The sequence below is a fragment of the Acanthisitta chloris genome, unplaced genomic scaffold (assembly GCF_000695815.1).
Source record: "Acanthisitta chloris isolate BGI_N310 unplaced genomic scaffold, ASM69581v1 scaffold2540, whole genome shotgun sequence".
In the NCBI taxonomy this organism is placed as follows: Eukaryota; Metazoa; Chordata; class Aves; order Passeriformes; family Acanthisittidae; genus Acanthisitta; species Acanthisitta chloris.
In genome coordinates this window covers 104,184-123,313 of record NW_008650897.1, presented here as the reverse complement: position 1 = coordinate 123,313, position 19,130 = coordinate 104,184, and the positions used below count along the sequence as shown (strand labels likewise).

Sequence of the window (19,130 nt, the reverse complement as noted above, 5' to 3'; positions counted from 1 at the left end):
CTTTTTCTATCTCAGTTTTTTTTCAATCTAGTCTTACTCCTGTTAAGGTCAACAGTAGAACTCTCATTGATTTCACAGTGGGCTATATTGAGTTAGGGCAGACACAAGCCCCACCTGTACACGATGCTTGGATAGCAGAGAGTTTGTGATCTAATAGTGTGATAAGGAAGCTGTGCCTTACTCATAGTGCTGCTCAGAATGAAGACTTTGATTCTCAAAGCCATCCTGATAAATTATATAGTTAATACTGAATCTCTTATGACTGTAATTTGTGAATTATCTCATTCTACAAAAACAGTTCAAATAGTCTCAAATGCAAGCATTTAACTTTGTAATATACTTCTCTAGTGACATATCCTCTTCTACATATTGTTTTTCACCATTTGGAGTGCCTTACTGTAGTCAGCACACCAGTTTTCCATAGCTTGTTCTCATTGTTGCTCATGAGGAATAACACTTCACTAATCAATGAAAAATGCCAATATCCTCACCCTAATTTGAGTAATAAATGCTTAGCTTGATGGTAATAAAATGTCAGCAAAGGTTAGGTCTGGTAATTTCATTCATCCTAATATAAAGGTGATAAGTGAATGGCAAACATTGTGGCTTATGAATAATCAAGAAATACATGTTATAAGTTGACAATTGAAGTTTCCAGTATTCACATGGGCAGTATTTCAGGATTCAGGTGCAACACACTGTAAAATGATCCTCTGCTGTTGCTAGGCTCAAAGATCTAAATCAGTTGTCTTTGCAACGGGGCAGAAAGGGGTGTATTTTAAACTATGGACTTTTTGATAAGCTGTTTTACAGTGTAGGTTTACTGGAAAAGAAAGTTATCAGAACAACAGAGGACTGTGTTAAATTTGAAGTGATCTGGCAAATATAGGGGGTTGGGATGGAGAGGGTTCTGTTAAAAAGGCTTTACCACCAGCAAAATTGTGAAATGGAAAAATGTGCTTATTACGAGGCAGGAGAAGGTTGATCAAGCAGAGTAATCACATGGTGAACAATATAGAAAAGCATAATGCAATCAGTGCATCATAGATTTATGGACCCGAAGGCCAGAAGGGATTTATGTATTTTGCAGTGTACATCTGTTCTGGATCATGTATAATGTGAATTGCCATTACATTTCATGCCCCTGCTGATATCAGTTTTTATATTTAACTAGACTAGTTAATAGCTAGAAGTCTTCTAGTCCCACAACGGGGGGACTATATGAATGTGGGCCTAATTTCTCATCTGAGTTTACCTGTTGTTTTCTCTTTAACCCTTGTTATGTCTTCTTGTAATAAAATAAAACCTCTTTGCATACATCAGTTTTCTCCCCAATCTGGAGGTACATACAGAGTGAGTTAAACCAATTTTCAATTGTCTTTAGAAAGGCTAAATATAGGTTTTCTGTGGTATTCTTCTCATTTGTCAAGTAGTTTTTTCTGGACGTAAACTGATTTTGGGCTGTCTCTGCTAAAAGGCTTAAACCCAAGGAGGCCAATGACATCCTGGCCTCTATCAGAAATACGGTGGCTAGCAGGACCAGGACAGTGATTGTTCCCCTGTACTCAGTGCTGGTGAGGCTGCAACTTGAACCCTTTGTTTAGTTTTGGGCCCCTCACTAAAAAAAGACATTGAGGTGTTGGAGCATGTCCAGAGAAGGGCAACAGAGCTGATGACGGGTATCGAAAGTAAGTCCTATGAGGACTGGCTGAGGGAGCTGGACTTGTTTATCCTGGACAGGTGGAGGTTCAGGGGAGACCTTATTGCTCTCTACAACTGCCTGAAAGGAGGTTGCAGTGAGGTGGGGGTTGGGTCTCTTCTTCCAGGTAACAAGCGACTGGCCAAGAGGAAATGGCCTCAAGTTGTGCCAAAGGAGGTTTAGATTGGAAAATGGGGAAAATTTCTTCATGGAAAGGGCTGTCAAGCACTGGAACAGACTGCCTGGAGAACTGGTGGAATCACCATGCCTGGAAGTGTTCCAAAAGGGATGTGGGTGTGGCACCTGGGGACAAAGAACTGAGGTGAACATAAGTGTTAGGTTAATGGTTGGAATTGATGATCTTAGAGATCTTTTCAAACCTTAATAATTCTGTGATTCTATGACCTTCAAACCTGAAGGAAAAATTAATCTCCCAGCGTTCTGGTGAGATGGTAGTGATGGGTTTTTCCCAGAGCCAGTTCTGTCATGATGCAAATTTGTGATTCGTGACTTGTGAGTAATTAGGGTATTCAGAAATTTGCTTCCATTCCAATTTGGAGCAAGAGCCAATTTTTCAAATATTGCACACAAACTGGAAATTTCCCAACTGCTTCTTTCAGAAACATTGCTGTGCAGCATACTAGCTACATTTTCCCAATTTTTAGGTATCTAACATCTTAGATATATCAGGATCTTTTAATAATTAGTGGGAAGAAATAAGCACTCACATGTCAGATAAATCATATTATAGATCAAAAATGCACATTAAAATCAGAAAATAACATGCTGTTAAAACATATTTCTTTCCACTGATTGTAAAGTTTGGATGCAAGGAATATAAAAATCTTAAAATGTCTTCCCTCCACCCCTCTCTTCTTCTCAGGCTTAATTTCATGCACAAATTCTCTACCTCATCCCTTACAGTGGTGCAGTGGGACAGGGAATGGGGTTTTGGTCCATACATCTCAAGTTGTCTCTACTGCTCCTTCCTCCTTGGGGGAAGGGCTCCTTACACTCTTCTCCTGCTCCAGTGTAGGGTCCATCCTACAGCAGATAGTCCTCCATGAACTTGTCCAACTTGAGTCCTACCCACGGACTGCAGTTCTTCACGAACTGCTCCAGCGTGGGTCCCTTTCATAGGGTGCAGTCCTCCAGAAGCAGGCTGCTCCAGTGTGGGTCACATATTTCCACTGCTCTCTTTTCTGGCTGCTGCTGGTGTTGCACAGGTTTTCTTTCCCCCTTTCTTAAATCTGTTATCTCAGAGGCACTACCACCATCACTGATGGGCTTGGCCTTGGCCAGTGGTGGGTTCATCTTGGAGCTGACTGGCATTGCCTCCGTCAGACATGGGGGCAGCTTCTAGCATCTTCTCACAGAAACCAACCCTGTAGGCCCCCACTACCAAAACCTTGCCACGTAAACTCCATACATTCTACCCCTCAGCTCTGTGTATCACATACTTAAGCTTTATCATTAAAGTGCACATTCATCACACAAACTTTACAAATTTTATTCACATCAACAAAAAGAATTCTCCACACCAAAGTCAAAATACCATGATCACATCGCTGAAGTGAACAATTTACACACAACCCATGCCTTGCCCCTTCAGCACAATAACAAAACTGGAAATTCCACATGATCCTTCCACTCTTTGCTCTCTAGTATTGTTCAGTCCATGTCTTGCCCGTTACTTCTCCTTATCCTTATTACAATCTGTTGATCCCTGTGACTATAAATGAAAAGCAGTAGTAATGTGATGCCTTCATTCAGGTAATTCCCTTATTTGTTCATTGGTGTTTGACTCTGTTTTGGGGACATCTGTGAGATTTTACCAGCCAAAACCATAGCGATGGATGTGTGAATGAAGAAACAAAACACAAGAACATCTTTGCCGTAAGGAACATATCTGACTTTTGAGTTGTTGACCTACAGTCATCCAAGAGGTGTAGGGATCAGTAGACAGGAAAATAGTCTAGAAGCCAGCAGTTGCTATTTCTCTTCCTGACTCCACAGCACTGCCTTGATGCAGGTCCCTGAACATGTCATTTCACATTTCTGTTTTTATTTCCTCACTGAGACATGTTTTTTTCTATTTAAGTGGAAATCATTGCAGCAGGGATTTGCACTTCATCCTATGCTGAGTGTGATGGATTTTCTAGAACCTATTGTCTGGGCTAGCTTGCTTCTCCAACTGTCAGCATGTGAAGCAGACATCTATCATCACCAATTAATCGTATCTGATAAAGTTTCTTAGGACTGTTCAAGTTGACAGATGCATTTGTCATTATCATGTTGTAAAGCATCTCCCAAGCTTCTCTCTGAGTGGAAGCTGCCCAAGCATGATTTTTTTTGAGGCTTTCTCAAAATAGTGTCTGGGTTGTTACTGTCAGTGAAGTTTTTAAAAATACTCTCAGTTCTTCAGTATGTCATCTCTTCAGTGCATATCCAGTGTAAAAAGCTTTGCACTGAGGAAAGTCTCCCAATTTCCCTGAGAAAAAAGAATTATTTTATTCCATTTAGTTTAGTATGTGACCTTACACTAACTTGTAAGTTTACTTCTGTATGTTGACACTTATCATATTATTAAAATCTAGAATAAAATACTTTCAAAAAGAAGATAATCAGAACTGATATATCTGCTTAAATTAGAGATGATTCCTGGCAAAGCAACACATAGAACATATCAAGGAAATAGATTCTAACATTTGGTTCATAAGAATGACTTTGACATTTACAAAAATATTTTTCATTCAAAAAAACAAATTATCAAACCTGTATTTTCTTCAGGTACTGATAAATCTACTCTCAGACTGGAGTGTTAAACAAGGGATACTTGTTTCAGTTAAGGCTTCTGTTGACTGGTTGTTTTGTGTTCAAGTGGTTTCTACTTAGAGTAACCTGCTTTTCATATGGTGTTTACCACTTACAGCTGAAAATTTACACTTCATTAAAATACACACAATTCAACTACAAGCTAAAAAATCCCCCAGTTATTTGAAACTCTATGTGGCACATATTTCATTCCTCAAAGTGGTGTATTGTTACTTCTTTGCCACTATTCTAACAGGCTTTATCCAACTAATTTGTAACTAATTTGCTTTTAGAGGCAACTTTTGCTTATCCAGTTGCTAAAACGTAATCTTGGGCAAAACACTGATAAAGACACTTTTATATTTTTTTCATTTGGCATTCAATCCTCTTATTAACTACAATCATAGAGCTACAGGGCTCTGGGAGGGGTTGGGCACTGTCTGCTATGTGTACCATTTAAAGCTATAAACTAAGTAAAACTGAATGCTCTTTAAAATATGCAGGTAATACTGATCTTTGTCACTGGTTTGTTATCACTATTATTATTATTTATTTTTACAGTGTAAAGAAGGATTTGCAGCTATGCAGCTAACAGAATAATTCCCTCCTGATCAATTTATTGGAAGTTGTCATATGTGAAAAACATGTTGCTTGTTTTCAGTTTGTTGGAAGAAGTTTATAGCATGATTAAACTGAGAAATTCCTTGTAGGCAAACTTTGACGATGGGAACAAATCAGACTGTCATATTCTATGGGGTGAAGAAATCCTGTATAATGATCCATAGAGGGCTCATGATTTGGTAGACCCTAAGTGAGCACATGCTTTATCCTTTTTAGGATCAACTTGTATGACTTTGGCACTGATACTAAATCATTAGTCATGCTTTTGCACTTGCATTTAGAGGGAGAATACTTCACACTATGCAGCTTCTCTGTCGATTTTAGGTTGATCTCCATGACAATGCATATATCTTGAAAAGAGTAAGCAAATATGGCACAGTATCAAAGTGAGTCCAAACCCTATAAAGACAACCCCAGGCTTTTATTTTTTCTTTTTGTTTTTAAATCTTGAATTGGTGCAAAGTTCAAATAGATCTGTAAATATTCTGTTGCTCTAAACAGGAAAAGAACAGAGATCTTTTTATCTCTGACTGTCGTAATCTTTACTTTATCCAGATCAAGTATGATCATTTACTTTTCATGCAGTCCCTCACTTTCCTCTGACAGGGACAAAAGGGAATGAGTATAGCCTGTACCTGTTGATGAGATGTATTATTGGCTGCTCTCCATTTATTGATGGCATGGAAATCCATTAACTTTCACCATCCCTCCTAATGACATTCTACAAAGTATTGCCAAATTGGACTCCATGGGACTGCCAAGGGAAGTATGAGGACATGGAGGAGAGGAGCACCTGACCCTTGCGATAATGTTTGGTTTCCCAAGTTGCAATGTCAAATGGCTCTTTTTTTCATAAAGTCTATGTCAGAAGAATTTCTGAGTCATTCCTCTTGTATTGATGCAAGGGCATGAAATCACACATCACTACTATGTTTTGAGAAATAGGTTGGAGCGTTTTTCAGGAGGTAGCTCTCAAGGTAGGTGTTGGGTGGAAGTGGCCCAGGCTGATTTGCCAGTTAGTTTTGTAAAACAGATTTTCTGGTGGAGTTTTACTGCCATTTAACATCCTCCCAGAATTTCACTTAATTTAAACATCCATGTTTGGAACAGAGTCAAACTCCCAAATGAACCTTGTTGGTTGCCTAATGCTAAAAAAACCCCATAAAGACTCTTATTCTTGCAGTCTTGGCTTCTCAAATGACTCAGTTTTCTAACACCAAAAGAGTTTATTTTTACACATGACGTAGAGCAGAATAATTTGGATAGATTTCCATGCCCACTCATTCTCCCAGTCTTCCCTGTAATATTTTCTTAAGTATTTTGATTTGGGCAGAAGGAGACATTTGAGTAGTTGAAGAAGCATTTTGAAGCAGATATTATTTACCAACTTCCTCAAATATCTGACAATATCTGGTCACTATTGGATCACTCATAGAGAAAGTTTTGCTTCTTTATTTGTGCATGTTTTTCTAATTGATACCCTATTCAGGAAATATGATCTTTAATCCTAAATTTGCCATGACTGTAGCTTCTTGTATCATTTCTGATTGTTTCTTTCACATAGTTTATGCATTGACTCACTGTGTATATGAATAGAACTAGAGATGTTATCTTACACTGATAAAGCTGGGATCATTTTCTGTTAAGCTACTTCAGCATTTAAGGGATTGTAAAATTTATGTTACATCTGTGTGTCACAAATGAGTGTTTTAAGGTCTCCTAAAGAATCACCAGCAAAGGTATCAGCAAAAGCATGTTTAATATAAAAGTGAAAGCACAGTGAAGTTCATTGGCAAGGGTCACTCTCCTACTTACTAGGTGGCTAAAGCACATCAAGGAAAAGCAAACTAAAATCCAAAATCAATCAATGAACCAAAATAATGCAAAATATTATCTACCTGGAGGGTTGTGGTAGGGGGAAAGAAAAGGATCAGGGTGGGGAAGAGTAATACTGAAAAGGAATAAGGAAAAGTCACAAAGTTCAGAGTAGACCCCCATGCTGACTGGACTTGACCAACAGTTTGGTTCTAAAGATTTAACAGCCCTTAAACTTAACAGCACTTAATCGGTAGCTTAAGTTAAAAGATTTAACAAAGGATTTATATAGAATTTACAATAGAACAACTGAAACTCACAGGCCTAACTTACTTATAAATCTTAAATCCTTAAGAATCTAGGAAAGTGGCATTCATAGTACATTTGCATATTCACACTCACAGACTTAAAGGATTCTGTACGAGGTTTACCTGTAAAAATTCTTTTTTAAATCAGTGAAGTACATATGTTGGATGCCTTAGCGTCTTCTCAACAGGTGAAGTGTTGAGGACTGGGGGTATCAGCCCAAGATCCATCATTCTCATTCAGAAGTCCTCTAAGTATATCAAGCGTGACAGTTCACTGGCTCAGAGAGTCCCCACTCAGAGAAATTGCTTGTCTCAGCCCGCGGTGGTCCAGGAGAGCTCAAAGGGTCTCATTTTGGACCAGTGTTTATAGGGTTGCAAGAGAGTTGGTTTTAGTCATAGTAATTTTCCATCCTGGCCACAATTCAAGTCAGTCACTTTCTTTGAAAGTTTGCTAATGAAAATATTATTCCACTTGGGTTGTTTTTCAGGCAAGAGAAATAAGTTTCCAAGGTTGCTCGTTTAAAAAAAAGGATCTCATTAGACAGCTGGGAACAGACAGTGTTTCTGATAAGCTGGATTGGAGCTTAGCTCAGGTGCTGTTCATCAAAGCTGAGGCCTAACGAGCATTTCTCAGACCACAGTGCAGCCTGGAGCAGGAGTAGGATGCACACTGCACTGTGCATGTATTAGTATACAGTATATAATACAGCTGCTATTATATGAGCATTGTAAATAGTTATTTGTTTTTATAAAATGCACACTTCTACTCTGTATATGCTGAAGTGATTTCAATGCTTTCAGGCTTTGATTGCTGAAGCTGAAAAAATAGTGCAACAAATTCCTATTGTAGCACTAGTTTTCTGTCAGATATTTTATGTTCATTACCTAGGAATTCTCACCTCAATTTCTGGTCATTTTGTTAACCAGTTGTAACATAATTGTTTGTTTAAACGGTATCTGTTACATTCTAGCCTCACTTTTTTTCCTGTTTGGGGGAGGTCTAGGGATGGTTGATTTTAGTCTTTATGTTTCTGGTGGCTGGAACACATATGTTCTCTGTCCCTGTGCAACTGGCATGTTTCACTCATTAACTGTTTGTTTCGGCTGCACTGTCTGTTTTCTGTGGGAACTGTGAAGATTTGAGATGCTAATGTACTTTCAAAGACAGAAAACAATCTCAGTTATTCCCTTAAGACTGCCAGGCTGGTGGGAAGGCCTTTAATAACCTCAGCTTGTGTTTTGTTATATGCTGTTGTTTCAGGTTCAATGGATCCAAAAGACTTTCTGAGGGAAGCACATATGATGAAGAAGTTGAGACATCCAAAGCTTCTACAGCTTTATGCCATCTGTACTTTGGAGGACCCAATTTATATTATTACCGAGCTGATGAGATATGGAAGTCTTCTAGATTACCTTCAAAGTAAGCAAATTACTATAAACTCATTTTAGGGGTGCCTCAGCTGTCAGTTTAGTAAATACACTAACATAAAAGATAGCAGTACAACAACCTGGCTTAATACAAAACTGCATTATTTGCTGCTTGTGGGGATGAGAGAAGCAGAAAGAAAGGTTTATGAATTTTTGACATGCCAAAGTATTCGAGAAGTAGGAGAGAATCACATTCACAGTTTGATTCTTGCCTTATAATGACCCATATTTTTCCACACGGTTCTATGACTAGATGGGAACATACACGAATGGAATAAAAATATAAGCATCCAGAAGGATAGGTCATCGTATTTGACATGAAATAGAGGCACTTCCACAAAATGTACTTAACAGCTTTGAAAGCTATTACTAGTCAGGGGTAGCTTTTCACTATGAATTTGTCCCTTGCCTATTGCATCAGGGCTTTTATCTCAGCAGCGCTTCAAAGTGCTCTTTTGAAGGCAAATAATAATTAAAAATGAAATTGTACAGCCTGGAATAGACTAGCATAGCGATTGCACTTTAAGTTCACTCCTGTTACTGAGAAATGCTTGATTCTAGTGTTGTTACCCATTTTCAGCTTAGCAGATGTCTGTGAGATGCTAAATGTCTCTAAAGCTGTAATGATCTCTTGAAGACAAAATGTTTGCTGCAATTGCCATGCTGAAATTCTTCTCTGTTTCCAGCCCATAAAGCAAAGCCCTGTGAAATACCACAGACAGTATTTACCATGACACATGCCTTCCCCATCTTCTCTATGGAGCCATTTTTTAAATGAGGCTCAGTCCATGGACAATTACAACTAAAGAAATCTCTGATAGAGGTGCAGCCCCCCAGGAACTGTACAGAGAGGGTCTGCCATGATCTTGGGCCAGATCATCTACAGTTTTGTAGGCATTTAGTGGCCAGAGGTAGCAAGGCACAAATTTCCTTTAAATTCTCATCTTTGGTGCCTTTGTGAGCAGATTGCTGCTTCTCTGATTGAAAGAGCCTGGCCCATCAGGAAATGATTGCTGTGCATGAAAACATATATTGCACGTGAGAAATAGCTCTGAGAAAGCCAGGATGAGTCACAGCTATTGCAGAGGTGAAAATTGGCCCGTGTGCACAGACTACAACATGTCCAGGGGCACCAGTGCTGCAGCCTGGGTGTGGATCAGTTGCCAGCAGATGCACAGCAGCTGCCCTTGCCATGGGCAGCACGTGTATGCAGCCTGCTCCTTGCTTAAGTGTTTATTCCTGTAGGCCTGCCTTAGAGATTGTGGAAAGTAGGTTGTTTTCCAGGCAACTGTCAAGATAACCATAAAAATGTCCAGTTGAAACCCAGCCTAGTGGTATCTCTCCTTGTCTGATGGCCTATGCACAGGGAGGTACACAGAACTGTGAGGTGGAGGCAAAGACCAAGGTGCTCTGATAAGCAGTGGTCAGAGAAAAGTCATTGCTGTCAGTGAGGGTAATAAGGAAAGAGATTTGAAGCTTATAGAGCTCTGTGACTGGAAGTGATCTGTATCTGCTGGCAGAGAGTGCACAGTTCCTGATAAGTTTTCTTGAGACGCAGCCACTGCAGGGAACAGAAAAATATTTGCAGAAGGCTTCTGTCTCTGTGCACATTATGGGTAAATATGGCAAACTAGAGCTGAGGAAGGTCCAGAGATATTCTTTGGTTGTTTCCCCTCCTAGAAATGCATAGTATGCTTTTCCAGCTTTAAAAATCCCTAGTATCTTATTTGCAGTGAGTATCTCATTCTACCATAATGACAGCTACTTAATAATGATGGGCACGTGAATTCCTGGTGTACCCTGCAAGTCAATGTAGTTTTTGATAGTTCTTCATGAACACTGCTATGCAGAGGTATTGAGCTGCCACCAGTATGAGCAAAATGCAACTGAAAACTTTTCTTTGTATTGGATATGAATGTAATTGTTATAAATGTATGAATGCTTTTACCAATTCTGATAGACCTGGGGCTTGTTCTGGCAGGACACAGTCTTGAAGTTTGATGAATTATTATGGAAGCAATGTCCTCACCAGAGAAAGTGCTGCTTATTTATTTTTTATCTTTTCTTCTTTTTTTTTATTGTTAGGTACCTGTCAATGAGAATATTTTCCTGTATTTTCTATATGAAATATTGTGCTTCATTGCTTAGAACAGGGTGCAGACCTAAGATTTCTTTAATATTTCCTCTAATAAATTTTTCACATACAGGTGATAGTTTTGTCAAAAAAAATAGCAAAAAAGGACACAGAGCTGCTACAATTTCTTTCTAGGTTAAAGAATATTCCATGAGAAGGCTAATAAATTCACCAGTAGTGCCTGATTTTGAGTGTGAAAGTTATATAAATATATATATAAATAAAACTTACAGCACCTTCCAGTACCTAGAGGGGGGCTACAAGACAGCTGGAGAGGGACTTTTTACAAGGGCAAGTAGTGATAGGACAAGGGGGAATGGCTTTACACTGAAAAACAATATATTTAGATTTGGTAATTCTTAGAAATTCTTCACTATGGGGGTGGTGAGGCACTGGGACAGGCTGCTCAGAGAAGTTGTGGGTGTCTCATCCTTGGAGGTGGCCAAGGCCAGGTTGGATTGCCTGCTGAGCAATCTGATTTAGTGAATGGTGTCCCTGCCCATGACACAGGGGTTGGAACTAGATGATCTTTAAGTCTCTTTCAACCCAAACCATTCTATGAGTCTACATGAACTTATTTTTTTGGGTTGTCATTGCATTTTTTTCCTCCCTTAGAACATTTTAAAACAAACTAAAGCACATGTATGCCCATATGAATACAGCAGTAAGCTATTCTGAAGTGCTCTGTCTGAACCAGCCAAATGGAAGCTGGGTCTGGTCTGGAAACTTCCATAGCTGTACTAATGCAGTGCAGTGCTTGAACTTGTAAGCTTTGGCTGGCCTAGCCTGGAATTTTGGAGGTATAGTCAGAAATCTTTGAGTGTGCCATACATGTTTTGCACTTCATATCCCAAAGAGACCCATGCTTTCATCCTCTATCTTTGTGCACACTTTGCAGTTTCTTATCAGCTGAGGCTCCTCCTTAAAGTTTTCCCTTATTTAGCTCTAGAACAGCCACAGTGCGGAACCAGCTGACAGAGGGAAATCATACAAGAAATACTGCAGCAGCCAGGGCAATAGTAGCCTCTTCCACACCCTCAGCCCACAGGCTAAAGGTGTCTACCCAATCTGGTATCCCAAACAGGCCCCAGTGGAAGAAATAATTCTTTCAGCTGCAACTCCACTGATAGAGGTGGATCTTGTCCTAGTGCCTTAGCACAGTGCACCTGAGTGTCCTGCAGGGAATAAGACAGGGAGGGGTTAGCAGCTCTAACTCCTATTCTGCACTTAAGCAGCTCATTACACATGAGGTTTAGGAGTCATATGTTTTTCCCATGACATTGCCATGTTCTGCCTTTTGGAGCAAGCTTGTGTGAAGCTATCCTGGAGCAGAGCAATGACAAACCTGTGCTCAAGTTTGTTTGCATTCTTGTCTGCTCTCACAAGGAGGTGGTTCACAGCCTGTGCAGATGAAGGAGCCACGTGGAAGGGAACAGTTTAAGCTGAGTCACGTAAGCTAGTTTCCATGCTAGGTACTCTTGCAAGGTACTTGTATATATTTAGTTATTTTCTGATTAAATGCAACATAAGCATTATTTGTGGATATATATCTTTGTCCAGCAATATGCATAAAAAATGTTGATGCCTGTCAATTGTCAGAACCACAAAACTTCAGTGTTCTATTATTTTGTGATCTCCCTCTCTCTTTTAAAGGTCAAGGCAACTATTAAACATATGTCTTGGAGAGGAAAAGATGTTCTGAGTCAACAGTAGAAGTAAATAACCTCAGTGCTGAATTATCATGAAAATGAATTTAGCCTCAAAAAAGAAGTAGGACAAGACACATACAGGACAAATTTAATAACTTTAAATTAATTTATTTTGCCTATTCATCTCAGAACATCCAGACCAGCATGAAATTCAAGGCCTGGAGATTGCAGAATAGATTAGAAAACAATGGAATTTGACACTCTTCATGAGGTGGGATTGCAAGGTTTAGTTAGATAAAATGCCAGAATTGGAGGAGGATATGCAAAGCAATGTTAAGACACACTATCACTACAAAGCAATTCAAATTAAACAACAGAAAACTGCTAGCTTTAATGTTAAAGAATGTTAAAGAAATGTTCTATTAATGTAGATTGTTAAAGAAATGTTAATGTAGAATGTTAAAGAAATGTTCTATTTCTTTAACACAGGGGCAATAAGTAAAAGCCACAAACCTGATGGGAAAGAACTGCCAATAAGCCCAGCAGCAAGCATTCAGCTTTTTGATATTGTTAAGATTCTGAAACAGAAAGTTGAAATTTTTTTGAGTATTATTGGCTACTGAAGTAGGCACTCATGCATCAGATGTGCAGCATTTGGGATTGGGTGACAGTGGTGCTTGAATGTAACACTAATTTGGCTTACCTAGATTACGTTGGGGTATAACATTTTTATTATGAGAAGGTCAGCTGTCCCCAAAATACCACAAAGGCCCTGAATGTATTCTAATGTGTTATACCCCTATGATGTTTTTTTGGTTACCTGTCTTACAATTCTTGGCCGTAGTTTTTCATGACCTAAAACTCTTTCCTTCATTTGTGGAGGCAAGTTGCTCTCCTCAAAATTCTTGTACTACTTTGAACAGCTGATCTTTGATTGTCAAATCTCTATTTTTGGGACTTCTGGATCTTAGAGTGGTGGGAATGACATGCATATTGCTTCAGAAAGTTCTACTAGAGAAGCAGGCAGCTTGAAAGCAGCTCAAGGAGCCCTACTGTTGAGTAGCAACAACAGGGATAACAGCATGAAGCAGTCAGGTGGACTGGAAAATGAAAATGAGACTTACACTTGACAATAGATGGTATATTTCCTAGTAAAAATTACTGGACATCATGGAACAAGGACAATTTTGTGCTTTTCCATCTTTAGTCAGCTTTGGCTACACCTGGTGGGTACTGACATTAACTCTTACTCACTGTTTGAAACAGTTTTATGTACTTATCAGAAAGGTGCATACTATGTTCCTAACAGTAGATAATGAGCTTACTGTTTGGACTGTGTCAGCAGCTCCTTCCAGGCCTACATCTAGTCTTTAAGAGCAGATGGGACAGGCATTGTTTTCATGAAACTACCTGCATGACTCTAAGTACTGTCATTTGCTAACCTCTGTCATCTGATTGGGCTGTTACTTTATTGTTTTGCGTGGTTTTGTTAATTTTGTTCATTTGCATTGGCTATTGAACCAGTCATGTCAGTTATCAGTCAGTTATCTCTATCTGAAAGCTGTAAATAATATGTTCCTGTCATCATCTTTTTAAACAGAAGACAGAGGCGCTCGAATCAATCTGACACATCAAGTAGACATGGCTGCTCAGGTGGCTTCTGGGATGGCATACCTTGAATCTCAGAACTATATCCATCGGGATCTGGCAGCCAGGAATATTCTTGTTGGTGAGCACAATATTTGCAAAGTGGCAGACTTTGGACTTACGAGAGTTTTTAAGGTATGTTGTGAGAGGGTGAATTGCTTCTGCTTTTAAGTCTGGAGAACAAAGTGGAAGAGGCCAATGAAAGGACAAACTGTAGCCTCTGAATGGCTGGGTTCAGACAAAAGGCAAGCCCAGGGAGAAAAAGATCCCTAATGTGTTCATTTGTATCCTCTACCTGCATTGTCCCATGCAAGGCTGGAAGCTGGCCTGTGCCTTTGTGCCAGTCTGAAGAAGGCATCCTGGTATCTGCTTCCCACCCAGTCACCAAAGAAGGATCCTGGCAAGCAATACCCTTTGCTGGGCAACTTTTATCCACAATGCTAGTGTCTGCCACATGGAGAGAGATAGAGGAATGAAGAAAAAGTTATATTCCTTAGCCTGTAAGGGAAGGCATATAAAAATGTGCAGACAGCTATTCTTTCCTTGCTCACTTTCCCACTGCCTCCATGATGCTTTGCAAGTGCAGGTAGTAATCATAAAAGGACCTTATGCCTCTCCACAACTAACAATGAAGTTCATAAAGTGAGCTCTCAGAGCTTTAAATCTGATACAGTTTAAATTTCTTTGATATTGCATCGTTTGGGGTTTTTTTCTCTAGCCCTTGAGGACAGGGAATGCCCTGACCAAGATCTCCCTAGGAAAGAGCTGTGGTTTAGAAATGAGATTTCCTATCTCTGAAATAGATTTGATCAGAGTTGGAATGATTTGTTTTGACATATTTTGTGGATTTCAATATGTAATCCATAATTTCTGAGGCCTTATTATTGTTTGGCTTTGTTTGTTTTGGGAGATTTTAAAAAAAATTTATGTTCTGAGAAAGAAAAATAGAGAAAAAAAGTCCTCTGCTTCTCATTTGTTGTTTCCTTTTCATTCAAGCACCAGAAATTGAAGCTCATAACAGAGCTGGATTTATAACATACTGAAGTATAGAATAACACCTTGACAATGGCATCAAGGGACTTTGAAAGTGCTTTTTGCTTAATTTTGATTCTTCTATTTGTGCATAAGTTCAGAATGCACATTTTTTAACATGAAAAATATATTTTAAAATGAACAATGCTCACAATGGATATTTCTCTGCTGTTCTCACTAGAGAGTATAATAATTTACAGCTGTTGACATTTCTTGTTAAAACTGGACTTTACTAAAATACTCAGTCATAGAGTCATTTTGGCAGACTTTCTTAGGAATATCTGTTTCCTAAGCCAAAGCATTAACATGGTCACATGTGAATATCACAAAGGATTAGGTATGAGAAATGAAATCTGTATTTCCACATGCATTAATTGGTATAATTAAACAATTTCTTGTTTCTAGATTGAGTATTACAGTCAAGATGCAAACTGTATCAGTATGGAGACACAAATCACTAGCAACCAGTATTTTCAAAACTATAGGAAACACTGCAGTTAGAAAACATGTATTTTGTATTAAACCAATCAAACAAGCAAAACCTGGTACATGTTAGCCTGGATTTGCCTGTGAAAAACTTGACTGAGGCTTGCTTATATTCTAGCCTTATGTAAACTAAATTACATGTAGGAATTAAAAAGAGGATAAATGTTGACAAAATTTAGATGCCTGTGCAGTAAATCTTTAAGGACATGATTCTACAAATTTGCAAGTAAACAGTTTTTCTATGTGTCTTTCATCTTCACTTTACATTAATTAATTGGACTCACCGTAAGCTAATATGTTAATTTGAATCAGTCAGACTTTATTCTTTGGTCCCTGAAACCTGCTGAAGTGATTGTTATCAAAGTCAATGGCCCTTCAACACCACAATAAATCACAGAAGAAAGATTCTGAATTTCATTAGCTCTTGGTCTTGCCTTCTCTGTTTACTGAACACCAGACATGAAGCCATTTGGTCTCTCGTGTCAGCAGGATGCTTACACTGCCACTCCTGACAGACTTTTGAAATCTTGCATGCCAGGTCCAGAATTCACAGTAGCAAGTCATAATTAATCAGGAGCCACTCCAACGCTGTGTGCTTGCTTGAAATGATAAATGCTTTAGAAAAGCCTCTGATGAAGCCTCTGCATTTCTCAACTGTGAAACTGAATTCAACAATAGACTTCAGAAAATGTGTACTTTAATGCCATGAAAGACTTAGTGCTTGGCTAAAAGACAGTAAGATTAAGCACATGGTTAGCTTAGTCAGGTGCTTAAGTACTTTGCTGAAGCAGATCTGAAATCAGCTTGCTTTGTTTTACCCATGACAGGCAGGAAAGGAAAATATATATGAATCTAGGCCTGATACAAAACTCCCACTGAAATGGACAGCCCCGGAGGCATTCCTCTCCAACAGATTCAGCATTAAATCAGATGTCTGGTCCTTTGGAATAGTTCTGTATGAAATAGTCACCTATGGGAAGATTCCTTATGATGGTAAGTCTTTTACCCAAGCATGATGTCTAATTTTTTTCTTTCTTTAAGAATGATACAAAAAACCAGGTTGAATGCCTGCACTACTGGCATGTTAAAGGGGAAAAACTGTAAATAGAGAATGGAGGCTGTTCAGATGAGGGCCATTTAGTGGGTCAGATCTTCTGGCTTCCCCAGGCTCCCTGGAAGCTTTCCAAAGGCCGTGATTAACATCCATTTAAGCTTCCTCTTGCTGGAGTCAACCTGTGCTGCACAGGCACCTAAGCCAACTGGCTATTTTCCTCCACCATTAGATCAAAGATGCCAATTCTTGGAATGTGGAAAAAGCAAAGAAAAAAGGAAGACCCTTTTTATCCCCCATCCTGTCTGGTTTTAATTTTATTTTTTTTGAGAATATCTCATGGAGGAATAGATTATGTGTGAAGTGCTACACAGGCACTTCAGGAAGAAGGTGTCTGAACAATGAATCAGGGTGGGTTTACCCCCTTCCCTCATATTAGGCTATTGCAACAAAAAGTCTTCATAAAGTGGAGGATCACAAGAATTAAATAAGTAAAAAAAAGAGTTATCACCCTCAAAAGTAGGTATAATGGTCTGAAAGCAGCTACTATTCCTAGCACTGTGAGAAATGCTCAGAGAACTGTGGCTCCAATAACACAAGATATCAGTGAGATGATTGACTGTGACGCATTTTGTGCTGGTGAGAAGAACACAAGGGAAGTACTAAAGTAAAAGTAATGTTATGCTGCATCTGTACAGGCCTGAGGGGTAATGCATTCACCATAAACTACATTTCACAGGGTCCCAAAATCATATTTCCTATAAAAGGAAAAATTAATTTTGCTTTCAGATTCCCACCTTTACCTCCTGTGAAATTGTTCTGAAGAGAAAAAAAGAGAAAAAAAAATAATCTTGAAGTCATATATAACCTGTATGTGTGTGCATATGCACACACACATATAAATAAATGATTTTAGCATAAACAGCATGTAACACCATGATTCTGGGTATTGTCTGAAGATAGCATTCAGTGTTAAACCTTTGGAAAGGCATGGCCTACCTGTGTCTTGACAGTAGAAAATGTCCTTTTGCCATGGCTATTTCCTTACTTGGTAATACTTTCAAGAGTTTGTCTCCAGTAATCACTCAGGAGAAGCGATTATGTTGATCTGTGGTGGCAGAGGAAATACCATTCAGAGATCTAGGGAAAAGAAGATAAGATTATACAATTCAAGTTTTGATTTAAAGAGTAGAAAATTGAAAGGGTATGGGACAATATTCTTAATCTATAAAGGTATAGCAAAGGTAGGGGAATGATTTCTTCTCCATGACTGGTGATAACAGAGCAGGCAAGATGCCATTTCACAGCTGCCTTCAAGGAAACTTAGGGCTGATTTTAGGGAAAACTTTATGATGTGAGGAAAATTCAGTAGCAGGACAGGTTGTCCTGGGAGATTTTGGAGTCACCGAGACTAGAGGGATTTAGGAACAATTTAAGCAAATAGATGCCAGAAAAATTTTGGCAAACCCAAGTGATGAAGGAAAAGCCTCACACCCAGGGAAACCCATTTGCGATGACTCGCAGGGGATGCAGTCAGGGTGAGGTGGCTGAGAAACATTGGAGGAAGTTTTTAACTGCTGGCAAACAGTAAGAAATGAGGCCACATCCCTGGAAGTGTTCTAGGCCAGGCTGGATGAGGCTTTGAGCAACTTGATCTGGTGTCCCTGTCCTTGGCACCAGGGGGGTTGAAATGAGATTATCTTTAAGGTCCTTTCCAACCTGAACAATTGATGAAGAGACAGGGACACATGGTATCACTAAGTAGACCCTGAGTGGTCTGACAAACTCATTTTGGCTTGCAGGTATGTCAGGAAGCCAGGTGATCAAGCTGGTGGAAAATGGGTACAGACTTCGTCGGCCGGAGAGCTGCCCACTGCTGCTCTACAACATGATGCTGCAGTGCTGGAGTGCAGAGCCGAGTGAGCGTCCCACCTTTGAAACCCTCGGGCAGCAGCTGAACGACTACATGGATACGTCCTGCTCCCAGGCCTAGGTCATGGTGAAATGAATCCTTGGGCAGGGCCTGAGGGACAGGTGCTGGCCAGCAGGGCTGATGGGAGGCTGCGGAATTAGCCTAACCTCAGGCATTTCATATATATATAACCTCAGTTATTTCAGGGTGCTGAGGAATCCTGGTACATTTTCATCCCTGCATTGATCCTCAAAGACTCCTATAAATTTTGCTGCTGGCAGATGTTTTGTAAGACAAAGCATCAGGGGCTTCTAAGAAATGAAGTGTCTTCTATTTATTTTTAAGTAACAGATTGTAAGAATGAACAAATTACTTGAGTCTAGCTCAGTAACTATTGTGGCTTTTTTTAATTTCTGTATTGGAATAATTATTTGCTATTACTTAGATTTTTTTATTCCTACCATGTTATTTTCATGAAGGAATGTGATGGGTCTGCACACCAGGTTTTGTGCTCCCAGAGTCCTCTCATTGTAA

At 39.3% G+C, this 19,130-nt stretch overlaps 1 protein-coding gene across 1 annotated transcript in view; it reads left to right on the top strand.

The window, feature by feature from the left end:
* FRK (fyn-related Src family tyrosine kinase) overlaps window positions 1–18,757 on the top strand; it is a 46,909-nt gene extending 28,152 nt beyond the window's left edge. Inside the window, 6 exon segments of the mRNA XM_009070592.1 lie at window positions 8,519–8,677; window positions 14,069–14,254; window positions 16,465–16,626; window positions 18,487–18,667; window positions 18,669–18,684; window positions 18,686–18,757. Coding sequence (XP_009068840.1) covers window positions 8,519–8,677; window positions 14,069–14,254; window positions 16,465–16,626; window positions 18,487–18,667; window positions 18,669–18,684; window positions 18,686–18,757 — 776 coding nt within the window.
* Window positions 18,758–19,130: the final 373 nt, after the last annotated feature.